A 20,357-nucleotide genomic window follows, 5' to 3' on the forward strand; every position below is an offset into this window, starting at 1 on the left:
AATAATGCATTTTGATTACATTATGATTTGCAATTACATATGTACTTCTATAGGTGTATGGCTGTTTAACATGAGTAACGCGTTGAGTCGAAATATGCGATGATTTATTGCTTATCGATTTGTACGAGTATACTTACGAAAGAAACGACGTGAGAGCAGGTTAGAATAAGACCTGCATGTATATCGAATACCACTCCAGAACCCCAAATTCCTTTCGATCCTGATATGAGAACAACGCCGAGCGAATCGATTTCTAAAAAATATGAAATGAATAAGGTAAAATTATTTTGGTGAGTGTTTAAATAAATACAAATAAGTAATACGGTTTACTTTTTCAATGCAGCTCAAAATTCAATTCTTTCAATTGAAAAAAAAAAACTGAGTTGTGTAGAAATAAAAACCTCATTTTAAAGAATTTATTCTACTTCAAAAGAAATAAATAGCACTTGACTAAAAACAGACTACCTACTTCAAATTTTCAAAAATTCACCAAAAATTACAAACACCAATTCATGGGTAGCAGAAATTTTGGTTGTGGAAGTTTTGGAACATGTTTTTTTTAAAAATAATACACCTTTCATTGAAAATGGAGTCGAATAATATAATGGAGCATTTTCATACTCCCATAATGTTCAATGACTGACCAAAAAAAAAAAAAAAAAAAAAATGAAATATCTTTTTCCTAATTTTTTGTTGAACCCGTTTCAGAAATATTTCTCTCTTTTTGAACGTATAGTTCACTAATCCAGTAGGTAAACGATGCAAGACACTTCGATTATTTGAGAACAGAGAGGGGGAAATGGGGCTGATACGAAAGATTAGCCAGATTTTTGCACATTTTGAGCAATTTTTGCCCAGTTTTACTCAATTTTTAATAAGGTAAGTTATATTTTTCCCCCAATTAAATATTATAATATTTTGATCGGCGAATTTCAAGAAATTGGGCCCAAATTTTGTTCTTAATTACTTCGCCACTTTTTTCAAATTCTTCTTGATTTCGTCAATTTTCTGCTAAATATAGCATTTTTTGAAACAATATTTTCAAACAGATTTTTACATAATTCGTCAAGATTTTTTTTTTTATTTTGTCGATATTTATACGATTGTTCAATATTTTACAAAATTTTGAGAATAATAATGTATTTCATCGAGTTGTTCACCATTTTCAAAAATTTCTTCTTGAATTAAATTTCTCTTGAATTTTAGTAATTTTTTTTACTTTTAAAATAATTTTTGCATTTTTAGATTAAAGTTTTCAATTATTGTTTTCAACTTTTCAACAAGATTTTTGGTAATTTTGAGAAATTTTTCTCAACATTTTGTGCAGTTTTTCAGTATTTTCCGAAATTAAAGAATTTCCGAAGACATACCTACCTACTTTTGTTCAATTCTCATTGAATTCTAGCAATTTTTTACCTCAAAAAACTAATTCTTGAATTTTTTTCACACGATTTTTGTGATATTTTTTTATTTTGTAAACATTTTTAATAGATTTTGCTTTTTTAACAAGATTTTTAACAATTTCAGAAAATTTCTTCAACATTTGTTCAGTTTTTCAATATTTTACAATGATCAAAATCTTTTACCAAATTTTTCACAATTTTCAGGAATCTCTTTTTACTTTTATTAAACTTTATCAATTCTTTTGCTCTTAAACTAAATTTAGCATTTTTTCACACAATTTTTGAGATATTTATTCATTTTATAAAAACATTAAATAAATTCCCCCCTTTTTTTTTAACAAAATTTTTGGAAATTTTAAAAAATTTCTTCAACAATTTGTGCAATTTTTCAATAGTTTATAAAGCGTTTCCAATCTTTAATGAATTTTTTCATCACTTTCATCATTTCTTTCATGCTTCTGTAAAATAGGAGATTTCGTCAATATTTCAAGAAATTTTTCAACATTTCACAATATTTTTACAATTTTATACATTTTTTTCACCATTTTCAATGATTTTATATTTATATTGTTTGGTTTCTCATTTCAGCCATTTTCTTAGAAATGTGAGTAAGTACAGCAATTTTTGTATCATTTTACGCAATTTCAAAGATTTATTTTTATCAATTTTGTAAGGTAGGTAAGTATTCGTTTTGATTTGCGATAAATGCTGCAGTTTCTGCTAATTTTCTAGTGACCAGAATAAATGTCGTCAATATTTCAAGCAATTTTTCAAAATTTGAAAAATTCTGTGAATTTTTTCACCATTTTTACTCAATTTCTTGAAATTAATTTCGCTAATTTTCTTTACGATTTTAGTAAGTAGGTTTTTTCCAACTTTTAAAACTATTTTTACATAATTTTACGTAATCTCACAATCTTGGTCACATTTCATTCATGTCATGATTTTCAACAATTTTTAAATCAATTTGACAAATTTGTGGTACATTATAAACAATTTTCAAATAAGTTGCGCTAATCAAAACTGCTTCTGATTCAAAAATTGATCACATACACAAAGCTGTGAAATTTTGAAGAATTCAATCACAAATGTATTGCTACTTCCTCAAGGCTTGGATAAATACGAGTAATACTGACTTACTCTAACCTCGACATAATTTCTAAAAAAAAAGGTCATATCGAGAAATCACCTTCATTCGATTTCAGGTTTCGAAATTGATTTTTATCTATGATCCATGAAAGTTCTATCAATTATTTTACCAATTCCCAATTTCATCAATTTCTAATAGTTACTCAAAAATTATTGTGTTAAAGATACTTTCTTCAAGTCTGAGAAAGATTTTTTGCATTTTGTGCATCATGGGTTCTAGTAAATACTCAATTCATGACCCGCTCCTGCGCTTCCCCCCACCCTCACCCCCTCCCCTGGTCGTTGAGCACTGTTACCCTAATATCTCATTTTAAAAATTAGTTTGATGTGAAAATGATATAAAAGAATCTCCACTGTAATTTTTTCAAATTTAATTTTAAACTTTAAAATAATTATTATTGATTTTGAATCTTCTATTTGTTCTCTTTGAAATCCTCCCAGAAAATTTTCACGAAGTTCAATCAGTCTCGAGATATGACCTTTCAAAGTTAAACGAAAATACAGGATCTAACTTCATTTTTGAATCAAGTTGAGCTCAATGTTGTACAGATCGCGAACGATTATGTTGGTTTTCCACGAGAATGTCGTGGAAAATATTGCACTCTCGAGCTCTCAATATTCCTCCTTTCTCTTCATCAAAAATAAATTAAGGAACTCCTTCGTTGAGCACATGATTTCAAAATTAAATAATAAATAAAGATAAGTCACCTTCGACGAAACAATTCCTCAAAACAGATATATCTCGCAAGCTCGTGACAGATTTCTTTTCCTCGATGTTGAGCCAAGCTTTTAAAACCGGGTGGAAATGCACAGCTAAAGTGAATCCCATCCATTCACCTTTACACCAAGTGAAAACATTGGCCACAGTTCCAAATAATTCTCCGTGTGATCTGTTGCAATTCAAATACCACGAAGAAATTACAACGAGAAATACTCACGACTGAATTATTGAAATATGTAGTAAGTTGTGCACTTACGAATAAACTGGTGCTCCTTCGCATCCAGACGACAACTTAGCATCAGTAAGGAATAAACAGTCATTTCTTCCGAATAAATTGCAGACGATTCCATTACTCTGAGAGTTGAAAAGGAATAGATTTCTAAACGGTGTGGAATATATGGTGACTGGGTTTCCGATCATTTTACGAGTCAGAGGTGACAGGTAATCGAGAAATTCGTACAGTACTTCGGTCACATTGTCACATTTAGTATTCACGCTGCAAAAATAAAAAAATCGAGTAGATAAAAATAAGTAAATAAAATTCCAATAAAAAATGTCCCTTTGAAACTACTTAATTTTGAATTACCTGAACATTAATATCAAACTGAAATTCTTATTGGGTAATCTATTAGTACTAGTTTCAGTTCCGAAACACAAGTCTTGCAAATCGTGATCCAAAGTAGCCCGAATAAAATCACAAGTGTAGGTAGCAACGCAGTAGATTTTTCTGAATTCGAAATCTACCATGGATCGTGGCACAGAAGACGAAATCATATCGAATCGATATTTTTGAAACACCTCCACAGGGACAGAACCGCCATTATCGATGACATTGGGCAACGCAGCAAAAGGACCAGCGTAACACAATACGTGATCTTTTAATTTTACTCCATGAGATGATGCTAATACCGTGCCATATTCGGTCAGAACCTTTATCAGAACCGTTTCCATTTTCATCTAGAACACGAAAAAAACAGAAAAAAAAGGACCACCTTATTAATTATAAGAGAATTCGCCGACATTGTAATAAAATTAAAAATTAAAATCGACTATAAAGATATAGGTATAGGTACGTAAACTGTAGAAAAATACGCTTCGTGTAACTGTAATTATCGTGTTTTTTTAAGTAGCACAACTTGAGGGTTTTGTTTCTAATTTTTTTTCTTCAACCGACAGGTATATAGCTATTCGAGTATTATAAAAACGAAGGTAAACTTGCTGCTGATCGTACGAGGTACAACTCGCTGTTCGAATAGGTAGGTACTTGATAAAGTTCGAATCCAGCTCGAAAAAAAAATTTATCTGTAATTTTACAATTTTTATGCAAACGTTGTTTTATTAATCAAGCTGCTGGTTGAGATTGGGAATTGCAATAAAATCATTAGACAAGTCGTTAGTACCTAGCAAGATCTTGTTGTTCGAATTTGTTTTAGGTAAATTACGTCTGCAGATTAGAGATACCGGTGCATGTTTTTTGCTAATAAAGCCGCAAAAAATTGTAATTTTATGCCGAAATCAACGATCCATCGAAACGCTATTTAGATACCACTTAAGTATAATGGGTGTGCCTGACACCTGGTGAGAGAATTGCTCTCTGCCTGCGGTATCGTTTACGTCTGAATTTGCAACGAGATTTAGAATCGATTTTGGACCACCAATTAAATATTATATCTAGTGATCTCTTTTTTTTCTTCTTTTTTTTTTCTTCGAGATATACTACCTGAATCACCTGTTTCTGCCATCAATGAGTCATCGCTGGAGTATGAGTCAAATGAAGCCGCCGGGCTAAATACGCGAAAATTAATTGCTGGATATCCTTCTCTGCGTGTCAGAATGAGAATGTGTTAAGATTTTAACCGGTGTAATACGTGCTGGAAAACGATTAAATAACGTTGATCGATTACCTATAACTTGATGGCGGGTTTGAACTTGGACCTAAATGCGTACCTATGAGTCATACTAATCACTGTGAAAGCTATAGGGAAGAGAGCTCGATGGTCGATCTAGATGATACTCTATATACTTATTCGTAAGTTATAAGTATATAGACCTACTGCGGTAGCTTCGAGCATTTTAGGAGCAGGCAGACAGAATGGAGCCGATCGAATTAACAACGTGGAATGAATTATTGGGATGGGAAGTAATAGCAGGTCAATTTTTGAGCAATTTTTGTACTATGAGGCAATATTTTTTTCTCAAATATGTGACGTGAGATCAGGGTCATTTGAAATGGAAAAAATTTGACTTTGGAAAGTGGAATGGCAGGGGAATGACGTCAAAAGAAGATGGTGGCAAAAACCACAAATTTTACGCATTCTCATAAGGCAATCGTACACCGTACCAAGAGTTCGCTACACTGATTCAAATTCGATCGACATTTTCAACGAAATATTAGGTACTTTTCAAATACATTTTTTTCTGAAAATTTTATCATGATTTGAAAAAATTATGAGGAAGAATGCTTGAAATTTGGGCACTTATAAAAATATAGGTATATTTTTTTTATTATCTCTTTTTCCAAAAATTCAAGAGAGGGGTCTCTCAGGAGCATCGAAGGGTTAGAACAAAAAAAAAGACATAGGATATTCAAACTAACTGCCTGCCCTGGAATAAGTAAAAATTGACAAGTCATGGAACATTTTCATAACTTTTGGAACTGTTCTCTGAAATTAGAAAGTGCTAAAGGAGCACTGAAAAACGCATCAAAAAATAAATGGATATTTGTCTAAACTTAGAACACTATGAAATTCTTTATTTCTAAGCTTGAGGGAAGTTAAAATTGAATAAGTATCTGGAAAATGAGGGGATATTTCAGCTCAGTACTTTTGAAATGCAAACTTTTTCCAAAATTAAGGGAGACTAGGACTTGTACTCAATCTTCAAAATAATAATAGTAACCAAAAAAATTTTTAAAAGTAACCAAAATAAATTATAGGATGTGAGAAAAAAATTTTAATATATACACCTATCTAAAAAAAAAATACCTACAAAAAACACCAGAATATTTCATTGAAAAATATTAAAAAAAGGACTTTTGGCGATTACTAGTAAAGAAATGATAGGCCCTGTTTCAAAATTTTTGTCAGATAGGGTAATTAAAACTACACATTTTGTAAATTTTTGGTCGAAAAAGCAAAACTTTTTGGAAATTTACTGGTAAAAAAAATACTTTTTTCAAATTTTTGTCAGAAAAGTAAGACTATTTTTGCAATTTTTAGACAGAAAATCGAAACTTTTTGGTAATTTCTGACAAAAAAGCGAAATATTTAAAGGATAGAGATTTTTCGGAATCTTTGGCAAAAAAGCGACAATTTTTAATATTTTTTGCCAAAATGCAAAAAAGTTGACTTTTTTGGTCATTTTTCGCAAAAAAAAGGAATTTTCGGCAATTTTTGACAAAGTGAGACCTTTTTCAACTTTTTAGTAAAGAAGTGATTTTTTGGAAAATATTGACAAAAAGTGAGGGGTTTACAATTTTGGCAAAACATCAGAGCTCTTTGGGATTTTTTTTGCAACAAAACAACACTTTTGGGAAACATTTTGAAAAAATGAGACATTTAACACTTTTTTCAAAAAGTGACAATTTTAAGCAATGTTTGGTATGAAACAACACTTTTCGACAATTCTGATAAAATCCGAAACTTTTTGCTGTTTTTGGCAGAAAACGAGACTTCGAAAATTTCAGCGAAAGGCACGTCTTTGTAACTGTAACACCGAAATCTGAATTAATAATTGAAGAGATGTCGTTTCATTTCAACAATTTTTTTGAATTTTGAACAGATGCTATTTTCAAAATTGGGTTTTTAAAAAGGGGGTCCAGGCCGTGATTTCTAGAAACAGCACGGTCTGAAACCCATAAAATCAAAATTTCAGCTATCAAAATTGATTGAAAATCTGACTAGTAACCTCCAGCACAATTTTCTATTTCTATAGAATTTTCACATTTTTTTTCAAAATAACATGGAAATTAATTTACGCAGCTAAAAATCGGATTGTGTCTTATCCTCGGTCTGCTTCATAGGTTTATTCACATTTAAACTGATTTCCAGCCTAACATTTCAAATGCATTTTTTGACAAACGTACATTAAAAAAAAAAATTTCAAAAAAAACCACACATTCAAAAAGTCAGTCTGGAAATTAGCTTAAAATAATGTTGGTAGGTAGATAAACTCACTCGATAGACCATGGGATAAGCCATAATCCAATTGATTTTGATTTTTTCTGGAGAACTTTAAAAATTCTGAAGAAATCGAAAATAGCACTGGAGACTCCAGAATGTTCAGAAATGGTAAAATTTGGATACACTTCCTTATTTTGGGGGGGGGGGGGTCAAAAAGGATCATAAATCAACAAAAATGTTCAATTTTCAAGTTTCAAAAATTCGTCAAAAACCGATAAATCAATATGGGCAGATGAAACTTAGGTTGTGGGGGTTTCAGACCATGCTTTTTTCAGTATCGACAAAATTGGGGATTGACGCTTCGAGAGGATCCTTCATCATTTTTGAGACTTTCGAATTCTAAGTATTGGTCCCCTACTCTTTTTTTACAAAAGGATGTTAATGAATTCTAAATTGGGAAATTTCCAAATAAATTGCAAATACGTAAAATTTTGAACCAGTTCAAGATTTTTACAAGACTTTTGAAGAATTTCTGAAGCACATAAATTGTTCCTCATATCCCATGTCTTTTACATGTGTCTATTTTTAAAAAAAATCAATTTGTGAAAAATTACCAGTATTTTTTTTTTAATCGAAATAATTATAAGAGTCTACTTCCAAACCCTCACAACAGATATAACAGATTTTCCCAATTTTTTGCCAGAGTTATGTTCAAGTATTTTCCGCTTTAGGCAAACTTTTCCCACCCCTCTCCTCTCCTCTCCCTCGAAAAACACATCTAAAAAATGAAAAAAAAAATAAATGCTTTCAAGCAATCAGAGAAGTTTTTGGTAATTTTAGAAACTTCTTGGATCAATTTCCTTGAAAATGCCAAAATTTCATTAAACCCAGATGAGAAGCTGAATTTCTGATAGTGGTTTCAAGCTCTTTGAGAACCTTCAGAAAATTTTTGAATTTTGTTTTGTTTAAGTAAAAAGATAGTGAATAACTTCATTCGAGTCCGTTTTATTACAATTTTTCCAAAATTTTAAAATCTATTGAAGGCTTCAAAAGGGCTCAGAGCCACCATCAATTGATTTGGAAGATCAAAAATACGACGTGAACCAAATGTCAGCTTTCTACTTCAATTTGATTAACGCTCTATTTTCGATTTTTCAGCAAAAAAAAAATATCCTCAAAATACGAGTACAATTTTCATTTTTTTTTTTCAAAATAACTCCACTGATTAATAAACATGGTTCTGTTTTTGACGGAGATTTGATTTTATGACTCATTTACAGCTGACCAGACTTTATATTTTTTTTCTGGAATTGAATTTTTCATAATGATGTTTGTTTTCGAAAGAAAATTTTCTACATTTTCATCACTTTCTGGAAATGAATTACATACGTAATTTTTGTTTACACTTTTCAACTTTGTTTTTTAGGAACTGTTATGATTGAATTTTAAAAAATTTATAAATAAAAGAACTGTTCGAATCAATTTTTTGATTTTTTTAATGACAAGTTACGTAGATATTCTTTTCCATTTACACCACGTGAGCATTAAACCACTATTTATAGAAAACTAAGTACCCATCATAATTAATCGTGACTAATTTTAATTTTACGTCACGTGTTCATATACATACGTTCATGTACCTACTCGTATTTTGAAAAGAAAAATAGCACCACTCGATGGGAAAATTTTCCATTACACGCGTTTAAATTTACATAATACCCAAGTCTATAACTTCTGATCAATCTTATGGCAACCTCTTATTACAGAATGAAAAACGTACACAAAATAAAAAAATTTAAATAAAAAACATATTCGAATTTAAATTTCAAACTCAAAACATTCGTTATTCTATTACCAAACAAACATTCGTACGATATCGAACACCACGATGGTGCATCAACATTCCTAATTACTGTACAAATCAAACGCTAAGGCGCCATATTAAAATTAATTTTTGTGGTTTTGTACCTACTCATAATATAAATTTCCACGAAATATTCTATAAACAGATTCACACATGGCTAATGAGCTAGGGTAAAATACATATACCAGAATATGTTTCCAATATGTACGTTACTTATTATATTTATCTTTTTACACACCTGTGTGATGATAGAAAAAACCAACAGAGTTTCGCGACCTGATTCAATGCCATTGAGGTTTTTTTTTAGAAATATAGAAATAAATGTACACTACACCCGAATACTGAAATCATGATCGTATATAAATATCTTTCGGTATGCGATGAGACGGATACCGCAAAATATCGCAGATGTCCATCAATATGCAGTGTAAACCAGATGCGTACGATATAAGATGCAAATGTATTAGCGAACCGGTCAATTTATCAAATTATAATACTATAATTATATGGTTAATGACATACCAAGACCATGGTAGACCAATATAGGAAGAAGCGTGATCTTCGAAGGTGTTCACGGTGTAGAATAATTCAAATGTCTTACTATGGTTAGATTATAATAATATTGATCTAAGGATATAATTGTATAAATATCTAAATATTATTCTTTTTTTATTTTAAATTTCATGTTAATTAAATATAAAAAAATACTTGTAGTACGTGGCAGCGATAGTGGGATAAAATGACAACGTTCAAGGAAAAAAGTAAATGAGGACATGATTTTTGTTTTTCTCACAATGGACTTTTCCAATGAAGATCAATTCAATAAAATGATTTTTCTCTCAATCTCCTATTTACCTAAAATTCAAAATTTTAAATAATTGGATACATATTTTGATCCTTGAAAAAAAAAATAATAAATTTCATTAAGATTTTGTGCAACCCTAGCAAAATCCTAGTTCTAAATGAATAATAAACTTATACACTAGCTCTTTCTCTCTTTTTAAATGTCACTATTCTGATTATCTTTTGTAAGTGCAAATTGCGGTTCTACAACAGAGCGAGGAATTCCCCAACTCCAACAGGTTAATATTTAAATTCTTCCTGGATATACGTGAAATAAAAACATATACAAATACTACGACTGGCGAGTGTAGTATCAACAGTTATAAAATTTTCGACGTAAATTAAGCAATAAAAAATTCAAGAATATCACCTTTCTATATAAACCAGCCCTTGAGGCTTTTGAGATTCGCTCGTCTCTTATTTAGATCTATCCAGTATATGCAATGACGTCAAAAGTTTCAAAACTCTTGTAACAGGTTCTATGCATTAGAGCAAGTATATAGACTCGACGATGAATCATCGCAGAATTAAAAAAATTCGAACGAAATTTAGTCAGATGCGCGTTGTTAAACATCAATCAAGAAAAATGAAAAGCTGAAAATCAAAGACGCAGACGAGACGTGTTCCAGACGAAGATGACGTTTTTAATGGTAGTTTACCCTTTAAACGACCTCTCTTGCTTGATCAAGTCCAAGGTTACTAGAAAAATATAGTAGTAGAGAGAGAGGTATTAAAACACAACACTTTTCAGCTCGAGTAATTAATCAAAAAAATTGAAAAGTGTCGCGATACTGATGACGACGTATGGTACAATGTGTAAATAACCTCATTGTTTTCATATTTTTCTCCGTCAATTTCTTGGCTATAGATGTCGCGCGGGTTGCCAGATTTTCATCCTAAGTAATTTTTTTCTTTCCGAAATGCGTGTAAGTAATATTAAATTCATGGAATGGTTGCGTTTAGATGAAATTTTAAATTCATTTTTTATTATTCGGTGAAAGAAATATGAAGTCGGCTGCAAATAAATCTCCTATAGAGGGCATTTACATTTGTACGTCACTAAAATTGCATACTCTGCGCCTCTTAAAAATTGACCCAAATCTTATTCAACTTTCAAAATTTTTACCTTGATTGCAGCGAGAAAGTGAAGAGTAGATAACACGTAGAAAATGAATAAATTTTACGATAGCAAGTTGACAACTTTTGGTCCAGGCTTTTTTCCCAAAAAGGCCATTTGCTCCTTTAATTTTCAAGATAGACAACTTGTTCGACTAAGAAAATTTGCAACGTTGCTCGATCATCAGGATTCAGGGTTAGAAGTGAAATCATGAAAAATGTATGATTCGAATCACTACTCAAAAAAACTGACTAGATAAGCAGATATATTTTCACAAATCATAACGATTTGAATCATATAATTTTCAAATCTATTCTGATTCAATTCAAGGGATGTTTTATTTAAAAAAAAAAAGAAGAGAGAAAATGTTTCAAAATTTGGGTAAAATGTTGAGTAAATTACTTAAGTAAATTAGGTGTTAAAAATTTTCAAAAACCAATCAAATATTCTCAAAATTTAATGAAAAATTACCACGTAACTTGATGAAAAATCAGCGTAATTGAGCCAAGTTTTTCAAAAATTGCTTAAAAATGTGTGAAAAAATGTCATCAAAGTACTTGAAATTGACAGAGAATTGGTAAACTGTCGCAAAAATTGCACGAAAATTTGTCAGAATTGTAGAAACTATTGGAAAAATTACCTACCATAAATTGATCAAAAATCAGCACAATTGAGTAAAATTTTCAAAAATTGCTTAAAAATTTATTCATCGTTCAAACGTCACAAAAATAGTAAAAAATGACTAAAATTTGATAAAATGTAGAAAATTTCGAAAAATTAATCAAATATTTTTTTTAAAGTGCTAAAAAAAGAAGAGTAAATAAAATTGAGCTATTCTGGAAGAATTATCTTCCCCTAATTGAAATGCTCAAAGAAAAAATAAGACGATGCTCAATTGCTCATAGAATTATTTGTGTCCCCTAATGTCATAATTTGTAATTGGTCAATTTTTTAGTCCTCAAAATTAGGCAATTCTGTGATCTTCAAAAGTGGTCAATTTTTTTGTTTTCCTAAAATAGGTAAATTGATTCTTTGAAGCTCACAAGTAATCAAAACGTCGTCACTTTTTTTCCGCTGAAAATTGATCAATTTTTCAATCTTCAACAGTGATCAATTTTTGATACTCAAAATTGGTCAAAATATGGTTCACTTTCTTAATCAATATTTTAGCCCTCAAAATTAGTCAATTTTTTTAACAAAATGGATCAATTTTTGGAGCTAAGAATTAGCCAATTTCTCACAAATGGCTATGAAAAGTGTGTTCAATAACTTGGTCAATTTTTTGACCCTTAAAATTGCTTGATTTGTGGTTCTCAAAACTGATTAAGAGATTGATTTTTAGTCCTCGAAATTGGTCAATTTTTCACGAGTGGCTACGAAAACTGTGTTTAAAAACTTGATCAATTTTTTGGTTTCCTAAATAGGTAAATTGATTTTTTGAAGCTCACGAGTAAAAAACATAATCACCTTTTTTATGCTGAAAATTGATCAATTTTTCAATCGTCAAGAGTGATCAATTTTTGCAACTCAAAATTTGTCAATTTCTAGTTCTAAAAATTGGTCAAAATGTGGTTCACATACTCAATCAATATTTTGGCTCACAAAACTAGTCAATTATTTGTAGGAAATTGATCAATTTTTGGAGCTAAGAATTAGTCAATTTTTCAGAAGTGGCTATGAAAAGTTTGTTCAATAACTTAGTCAATTTTTTGACACTCAAAATTGGTTGATTTGTAGTTTTCAAAACTGATTAATTTTTAGTCCTCAAAATTAATCAATTAAAATAGCCAATAGGTCAATTTTCAGTACTCAAAATTGGTCAACTTATCACGAGTAGGTAGCCACGAAAACTTTGTTCAAAAACTTGGCCAATTTTTTGATTCTCAAAATTGGTTGATTTGTAGTTCTAAAAACTGATAAATTTTTAGTTATCAAAATTAATCAATTTTTAGCCCTCAAAGTTGATCAATTTTCAGTCCTTATTCAGCGAAATTGAACAATTTTTTGTCCTTACAATTAGTCATTTTTTTGCCCCCAAGATTGGTTGATTTGTAGTTCTCAAAACTGATTAATTTTCAAATTCTCAAAATTCATCAACTTTAAGCCCTCAAAATTGGTCAATTTTCAGTTCCCATCCCTTAAAATTGAACAATTTTTTATCCTTATACAATTGGTAAATTTTTAGTCCTCAAAATTGGTCAAAATATAGTTCACATACTTAATCAATATTTTAGCCCTCAAAATTAGTCAATTTTTTAACAAAATGGATCAATTTTTGGAGCTAAGAATTAGTCAATTTTTCACAAGTGGCTATGAAAAGTTTGTTCAGTAACTTGGTCAATTTTTTGTCCCCAAAATTGGTTGATTTGTGATTCCCAAAACTGGTTAATTTTTAGTCCTCAAAATTAATCAATTAAAATAGGTCAATTTCAAGTCCTCAAAATTGGTCAATTTTTCACGAATGGCTACGAAAACTTTGTTCAAAAACTTGATTGATTTTCTAGTTCTCAAAACTGATTAATTTTTAGTTCTCAAAATTCATCAATTTTTAGCCCTCAAAGTTGGTCTGTTTTTAGTCCTTATTCCCCAAAATTGAACAATTGGCAATTTTTTTGACCTCAAAATTGGTTGATTTGTAAATCTCAAAACTGATTAATTTTTAGTTTTCAAAAATTCGTCAATTTTTAGCTCTCAAAATTGGAGTCATCATTCCCCAAAATTAATCAATTTTTTGTCCTCGTACGATTAGTTAATTTTGTAAGTCACATGATTGGCCAATACTTCAAACTTCAAGAGTGGTCATGATTTTTTTTTGTTTTTTGTGGGTGTTTATGATTACAACATTATTACATCCGTAAAATTGGAGAGGGGGCGGGGGTAGATTCAGTTTGTGAGGTTCGTGTTTTTTATTAGGGAGATGAATTTTCAGAGCTAAAATTTTTTCACTTTTTGATCCACATAATAGATCGATTTGTCGATCTCCTAAAAATTGCTCAATTTATTGCCCACTAAGGTGGCCAATTTTCAGTCCTCAAAATTTTGAATGGTCATGAATTGTTTGGCCTTTAAAATTGGGCAATTTTTGGATCCTCAAAATTGGTACATTTTTAAAGCTCAAAATTAATCATTATCTAGTCCTGTTGACATAATTGATCAATTTGTTGGTCTCTTCAAAATTGATAAATTTTTTCATCCACAAAGTGGTCAATTTTTTAACCTAAAAAAATTGGTCAAATTTTTGGTTGCAAAAATTAAATATGTAATTATTTGATCTTTAAGTGATGGTCATAAACTGTTTGGTTCACACGATTGATCGATCTCAAAATTGGTCAATTTTGGGATACCTGAAACAGGTGCGGGGATGAAGGGTTAAGATTGATGACTTATGCCAATTTACATTGTCAAAGAAGTAATTTTTCAATAATTCAGCAAAAATCTAAAAAAAAACAATTTCCACTCACAAGGATTCAATAATTCCTGGAAATAAATCATAAGTCTCAAAACAAAACAAAAATTCCAAACATCCGACGACAATAATTATCTACGCCGCTGTATTATAAAAGTTCTCACAATCAACAATTGGTGAAAAGTTCAGACAGAAATAAATTTGAGTTTAATTCATCTTACGTCATTTGCAGACGAATACGATATCGTTAACCTTGTGACCAGCCCTTATTACCATCTTTCAATCATCGATGATCGATAACAAATTGAAGAATGCCCAAGCCGAACATAGCATAGGCTATTTAATGGCGGCGGCGGCGGCGACCGCACAAACGAAAATAAAGTAGGCTTATTAATATAACGACGAATTGCCAAAACGTACAATTTTCTGCCATATATATCTCATTAACTCTCTCAAGTAGTACCTCTACATCTAAACAATGACGCAAACTGACCGTAAATTGAAGAACATTGTACGCACAATGAACACGTCATCAAATAAGGTGCTGGGCGATGAGCCGAAATCGAAAGCCAAATGTCATTTTTTTTGGCAATTTAATAACTTTTTAACGTCTGTTCTCGCCTTATATTCCGGAAATGAATAAACACATTTTCGCTATCACTACACAAGACGGAAACATTTGGCGCGAAAAATTTTCATTCGTGTCAAGAACACGCGAATATGAAAAATTATAATAGGCCTAATGTACTCGTAATAAAATTAGATAGAACCCCATACGAGAATACATATGTAAAACACCCACTGTCATCGTCGTACACGAGTCAGAATTTTTTTTTCTTCGCTCAAATCAAAATTTGTTTTATTTTGATTGATACGAAGAAAAGGGTGAAAAAAAAATATTTACTAAAAATATACATACAACGCTACACGGCGCGTATCGCTCAAAAGGATCAATTTTGTGGTTGGTCGCAGGCGTCGGACGTTTTTATAAAAATACGACGTTATTAACGAATTAAGGGTTGAAGATTATCCAGAAAAGAATTGTGCAATAACGAGAATATGATGTAGGAGTCGGATCAACAAATTGAGGTTGATTTAAAAAAACCCGTCTACGTCATTGCGAAAACACAACAAAAAAAACTTAATAACCTCCCTTATTTGACGAGCGACTCACTCAGCAGGTAGTCTGTAATTTGATAAATAAGATATCTTCTTGAGTCGAACGTTATTTTCGATAATTCGCTAGTACCTACGATTGTGTCCATTCACGCCGGATTTTCTCCACAATTCAACCACCATCGACAGAAAAACCTTAAAGGTAAGATTTTGCATGATTTTTTCCATAATTTAGCCTTATACCTAGGCTACGAATTTTTTCACCAATCAAACAGGTCAATCGCGAGCGAAACCGACACCTGGCTTTGGCTTAAATTCAAATTTTGTCTCGTAAATTTACGTATAAAAGCACATAGGAATACACGTGTTTGAAATCTAGAGCAAATTTTACATTAGAAAGTACTCGTATGTACTTTGTGCGATGAAAATTTACAAGACAAGTTTCGATGCTTTACAACAGCTCTGGTCTCTGGACCAATTTCAAAAACGCGAGAATCGTTTGTTCAAGTAATCATTTGTCTGTTGGTGCTTAACAATGGACCAGGGCTATTATTTGTCACTGTACTCGAATCCATTCCAAGTATGTACTAGTACATACATACGAAGCTCGATAAAAAGAGTCGTTTGACTGAAATTTTATAAAAACGTGTTCGCGTTTATTTAGCAGATGTGCTTTTACATGCTTTGTAGAAGTGCAATACTCTTCCCTGTTCTACTCGTGTGATTTTTAAAATAAATTTTCGCTACACGAGCCGAGGAAAATGACTTCGCTTGGACGTATTTTCTGGTGCATTATTTTCACAGCAATTAAAATATTTTTACATGAATTTATTCTTGATTTTCAAGATCAGAGGGGTTTCCTCAAAATTTCAGTATATAAAATGAAAATCTATTTTCACTCAATGGAATCTAGATGAAAACTCTTTAATCATTAAACGGTTTGCTGATAAATGTCAACAAACAACAGAAGGTCCAAAAAAACCAAGATGTGTTGTTTTTTTTTCTTCAAAAATGCTAAATGTAATGGGACTAATGGGATGCATAAGTTCGAATATGAAAGATGCTTCGAACCAAAATTATAAACTCTAAAACGTATTATGTATTCCCAATATTATATTTTTTCCTCCAAAGTAGTGATGCTTTCAACTTTGCAAAACTTTCCAAAATTATTGGAAATTGACTGAAATGAATAAACTGGATTTAAAAACATTGCTATGAAACCTCGAAAAAAAATATACTTGTAGAGGTCCATCCAGAAGGGGGGGGGGAGACAAAAGCGGCAATTGGTCCCCACTTTCGATTTTTTCTTAGGAGGTGTAAGAAGTTGAGGGGTTCGGATCTACAATGAATTACAATCGCATATTTAGGTATCAATTGCGAAATTCATTAGTTCCTGTGGCTTTTCCAAACAAAAAATTGATCAAATTTGCAACATTTTCTGTATGTTGATTTTTTGAATCACAACCTTTATTAATTTTTCAACATTTAAAAACTACGAGGGAACATGTTAGAAGGGGGGTCAGAAGGCTATTTTCAAGAAAACGGGGGGGGGGGGGGGGAATGGCAAGCATTTTTTCTGATTTTTAATAAAGATCTCATTACCTACTAGAAAAATAAAATAAAATAAAATAAAATAATTAAAAAAATAAAAACCTAAAAGCATCAAACTTGAAAAAAATCAAAATTTTCATTTTTATTTTTTAAATTGATTTGTACTGAAAAGTTTTTTCATTTTCATATCTATTTATATTTTTTTGAAGGGGGGGGGGGTGTTTATAATTACTCTGGATTAAAAATCAGAAATTTGGCAATATTTCAACCTACGAGTATCAATTTACCTCCATAAATGTGACAGCTTTTAAAACTTTTCAACAGACTGTTCAGAATACGAGTATCATAAAACAAAGAAAGGGTCAATGGTTCTATTTTTGAATCAGGTTCAGTGATTCTCAACCCGCTATCAATAAAATAATAATCAAGAGTACCTACGTAATGACTTAGTATGCAAAAAAGTTTCAAATAAGCTACTCATTTTCGTGAGCTACGTAATATCGTGTTCTGTCGTTCACCAGATTCAAAAAAAAAAATGTAAGTATGTACTTAATTTTGAATTAATTTTTCGACTCATTCAGCAAATTGCAATAACTTAGCGTCCATTTTTAGGATTTTTATAACGAATCAGCTAAAAAAGATTGTACCTAACTTTTATAAAAAATCTTTAGTACTTCGCCATCATTCCCCATTCCCTCCTTTCATTTACTTCTCACCCTTCCCTCTCCGCCTCTTACGTAAAAATTTATTGGTTTTTGCATAATTTTCTGTTCGAAAAAGTTCCCATCAAAATTGGGACCAAAAATATTAGGTAGGTACTGTGTTGATTTGCAAAAAAAAAAAAAAAAAAAAAAATGTAACTCGCAGTAATATTTCGAGCCATTTTTACCCTTTTTGCATTTTTAAACGAATTTAAAAAAATACCTAATTATCACCTCAAAAAGTGTCAAGTCTTTCAAAATACTTTCATGAATTATTCAAGTATTACTTCAATTGTTTTTCAGTTAAATTATTTTTAATGACGTTTGTACGACTTTGAACAGTTCTGACAACATTTCACAATTCTTTTTAAACAAATTTTCGAATTTTTTTTTCTATTTTTAGGTTTTTCCAACTGCCTTTTCGACACTCACTTTATTCACATCATTGAACAGAAAGTGAAAATTTAAAATTATCACTAGCTGCAAATCGCAATTATTTTCAATCAAAAATTTAACGTTTTCAAAGTTTTTTAATTTGGGGGAATTTTTGGGGAATTTTTCGAAACATTTTCTTGGAGGAAAAAAATTCATGACTTCGATAATTAAATTTTATCGACACAATGGAAAGGTAAAGGGTCCGATGGAGCTGAGACACATATTGTAATGATAATTGAGGACTCACCCCCCCCCCCTCCATTGGAAAATCTGTTCCCACAAATCATAAATTTTCATATTCAAAATCAACTTTTGTCAATTTTTCAGAAGTTTTAGCTTTAAAAAAAATTTATTGGGATTTTTTCAAAATCCAATCAACTAAAATTCACCAATTTTCTAATATGGAAATTTTCATGAAAAAATTTCTTTCATTTATTGAAAAATGTAAACCTTTGCATTATTCATTCTGTACCTCCATAAAACATTCCAAAAACTTGAAAAAAAATCTGAAAGTTTACTCAAAATGTTCACATCATGAAATTTTTTTCATGTCCCAAAATTTAAATTTTTAATGTCAAAGGAAATTTAAAGTGTGACTTACGCAGTTTTCAGTCTCAAATTCTGAAATAAAAAATTTACAACAACTTCCTTATTTATGGATTCAGATCGAAATTTTTGAACAGGGTGTGTACTTGTATTTTCTATTGAACTTTGAAAAATACATACCTAATTTTTCAAAAGAAATTATCAACTGCTGAAGTGTTTTTATCCAGCAAAACTTCTGATTCTTCGCTTGCATTCGTCTTCAAAAGTAAAGTTATCTCTTTTAAAGAATTTTTTAATTTTCAAAAACAACCACAAAATGTTTTGGGGAAAATTTCTATTCAGTTTTTCAGTCAACTTTCTCCAATGAAATTTTCGATTCATTTATTGAATTATTTTCAGACTTGAAAGGGTTACCTAATCAATCCATGAAAAAATTCAAACCCGAGTAATATCAAACTTCAAATAACTATACCTACAGTCCTACATAACAATCATTATCACTTTGGCACATAATTCCAAGCAATATTCATGAGTCAGTATTGGTTAAATAAAATTATCTAGGTATGTAAAATTTAGGGTATTTGAAGAGGTGACAATATGATTATGTCAATTTTAAGAAGTCGAATAAGCACTCGGATAATTACCTATACTTCGATTTATGAATTTGAATGAGTAATATATTCGCGTAAATCATACATGCAATTTACTCACTTATTATCGTATTCTCTTACTCTCGTGAAAAAAATTTGTACTCACCTGAAACAAAAGAAAAAAAAATCTCGATTAGTGGGTTGACAATAATTTATAATATATCTAGATGATACGAATTGCAAACACAAGGCATGAAGGTAATCACTCAACATTTATGTACAAAACATTAGATCAAAAACTGATGTTTTAGTTTCACCCCTCCCCCTCTCCATTTTCTGTTTCCCATGCTGTGAAAAAATATCAATTGTAGATAAATTATATTATCATTTTTTGTCTGTTGGAATACTCGTAACATAAGAATAAGAGAAATTAAAAGTTTGGATATTCACGTTTGTCGTTTCCTCATCGAGTAATTATTTTAAAAAATTGATAAAATTTTTCTTCAAAAAAATTTAAAGATGGCTAAAATTAGGTTTCTTACATTTTTATTTCTCTTTTTTTTCAATTTTTCAAAATGATTTTTACAGTTTAAAAATCCTAGTCATAAATTATGTACGCAATCTGAATGAAATTACAACTAACTTTGACTGGCCAGAAAACCGAACGAAAGTAGTTCGAGGCTCCAAACCAGGACCAGTTACAACCGTATTCTCTTATTCCTGACCAGTAAAAGAACAATATCTTCCTAATGTATAGCAAATTTGCTAAAATTCTACATAAATCAGAACTCTCG

The 20,357-nt window shown here is 30.7% G+C and overlaps 2 protein-coding genes across 3 annotated transcripts in view; one reads left to right on the plus strand and one right to left on the minus strand.

Moving 5' to 3' along the window:
- The window catches only part of LOC135842265 (peroxisomal leader peptide-processing protease), a 52,847-nt gene that overhangs the window by 965 nt on the left and 31,525 nt on the right, over positions 1 to 20,357 (minus strand). Inside the window, exons 3-6 of one of the 2 annotated variants that reach the window (XM_065359634.1) lie at positions 3,860 to 4,231; positions 3,530 to 3,769; positions 3,261 to 3,442; positions 138 to 253 (exon numbers count right to left, since the gene is read on the minus strand). In XM_065359634.1, the coding sequence (XP_065215706.1) occupies positions 138 to 253; positions 3,261 to 3,442; positions 3,530 to 3,769; positions 3,860 to 4,230 (909 nt within the window). In that variant the 5' untranslated portion in view covers position 4,231. The remainder of the gene's footprint in view (positions 1 to 137; positions 254 to 3,260; positions 3,443 to 3,529; positions 3,770 to 3,859; positions 4,232 to 20,357) is intronic. The other variant, XM_065359633.1, reaches the window with a different exon arrangement.
- Positions 15,798 to 20,357, plus strand: part of ITP (ion transport peptide) — a 65,576-nt gene continuing 61,016 nt past the window's right edge. Inside the window, exon 1 of the mRNA XM_065359636.1 lies at positions 15,798 to 15,942. The gene's annotated coding sequence lies outside the window, so the exon portion shown is untranslated. The remainder of the gene's footprint in view (positions 15,943 to 20,357) is intronic.

The sequence above is a fragment of the Planococcus citri genome, chromosome 4 (genome assembly GCF_950023065.1).
Source record: "Planococcus citri chromosome 4, ihPlaCitr1.1, whole genome shotgun sequence".
Classification (NCBI taxonomy): domain Eukaryota; kingdom Metazoa; phylum Arthropoda; class Insecta; order Hemiptera; family Pseudococcidae; genus Planococcus; species Planococcus citri.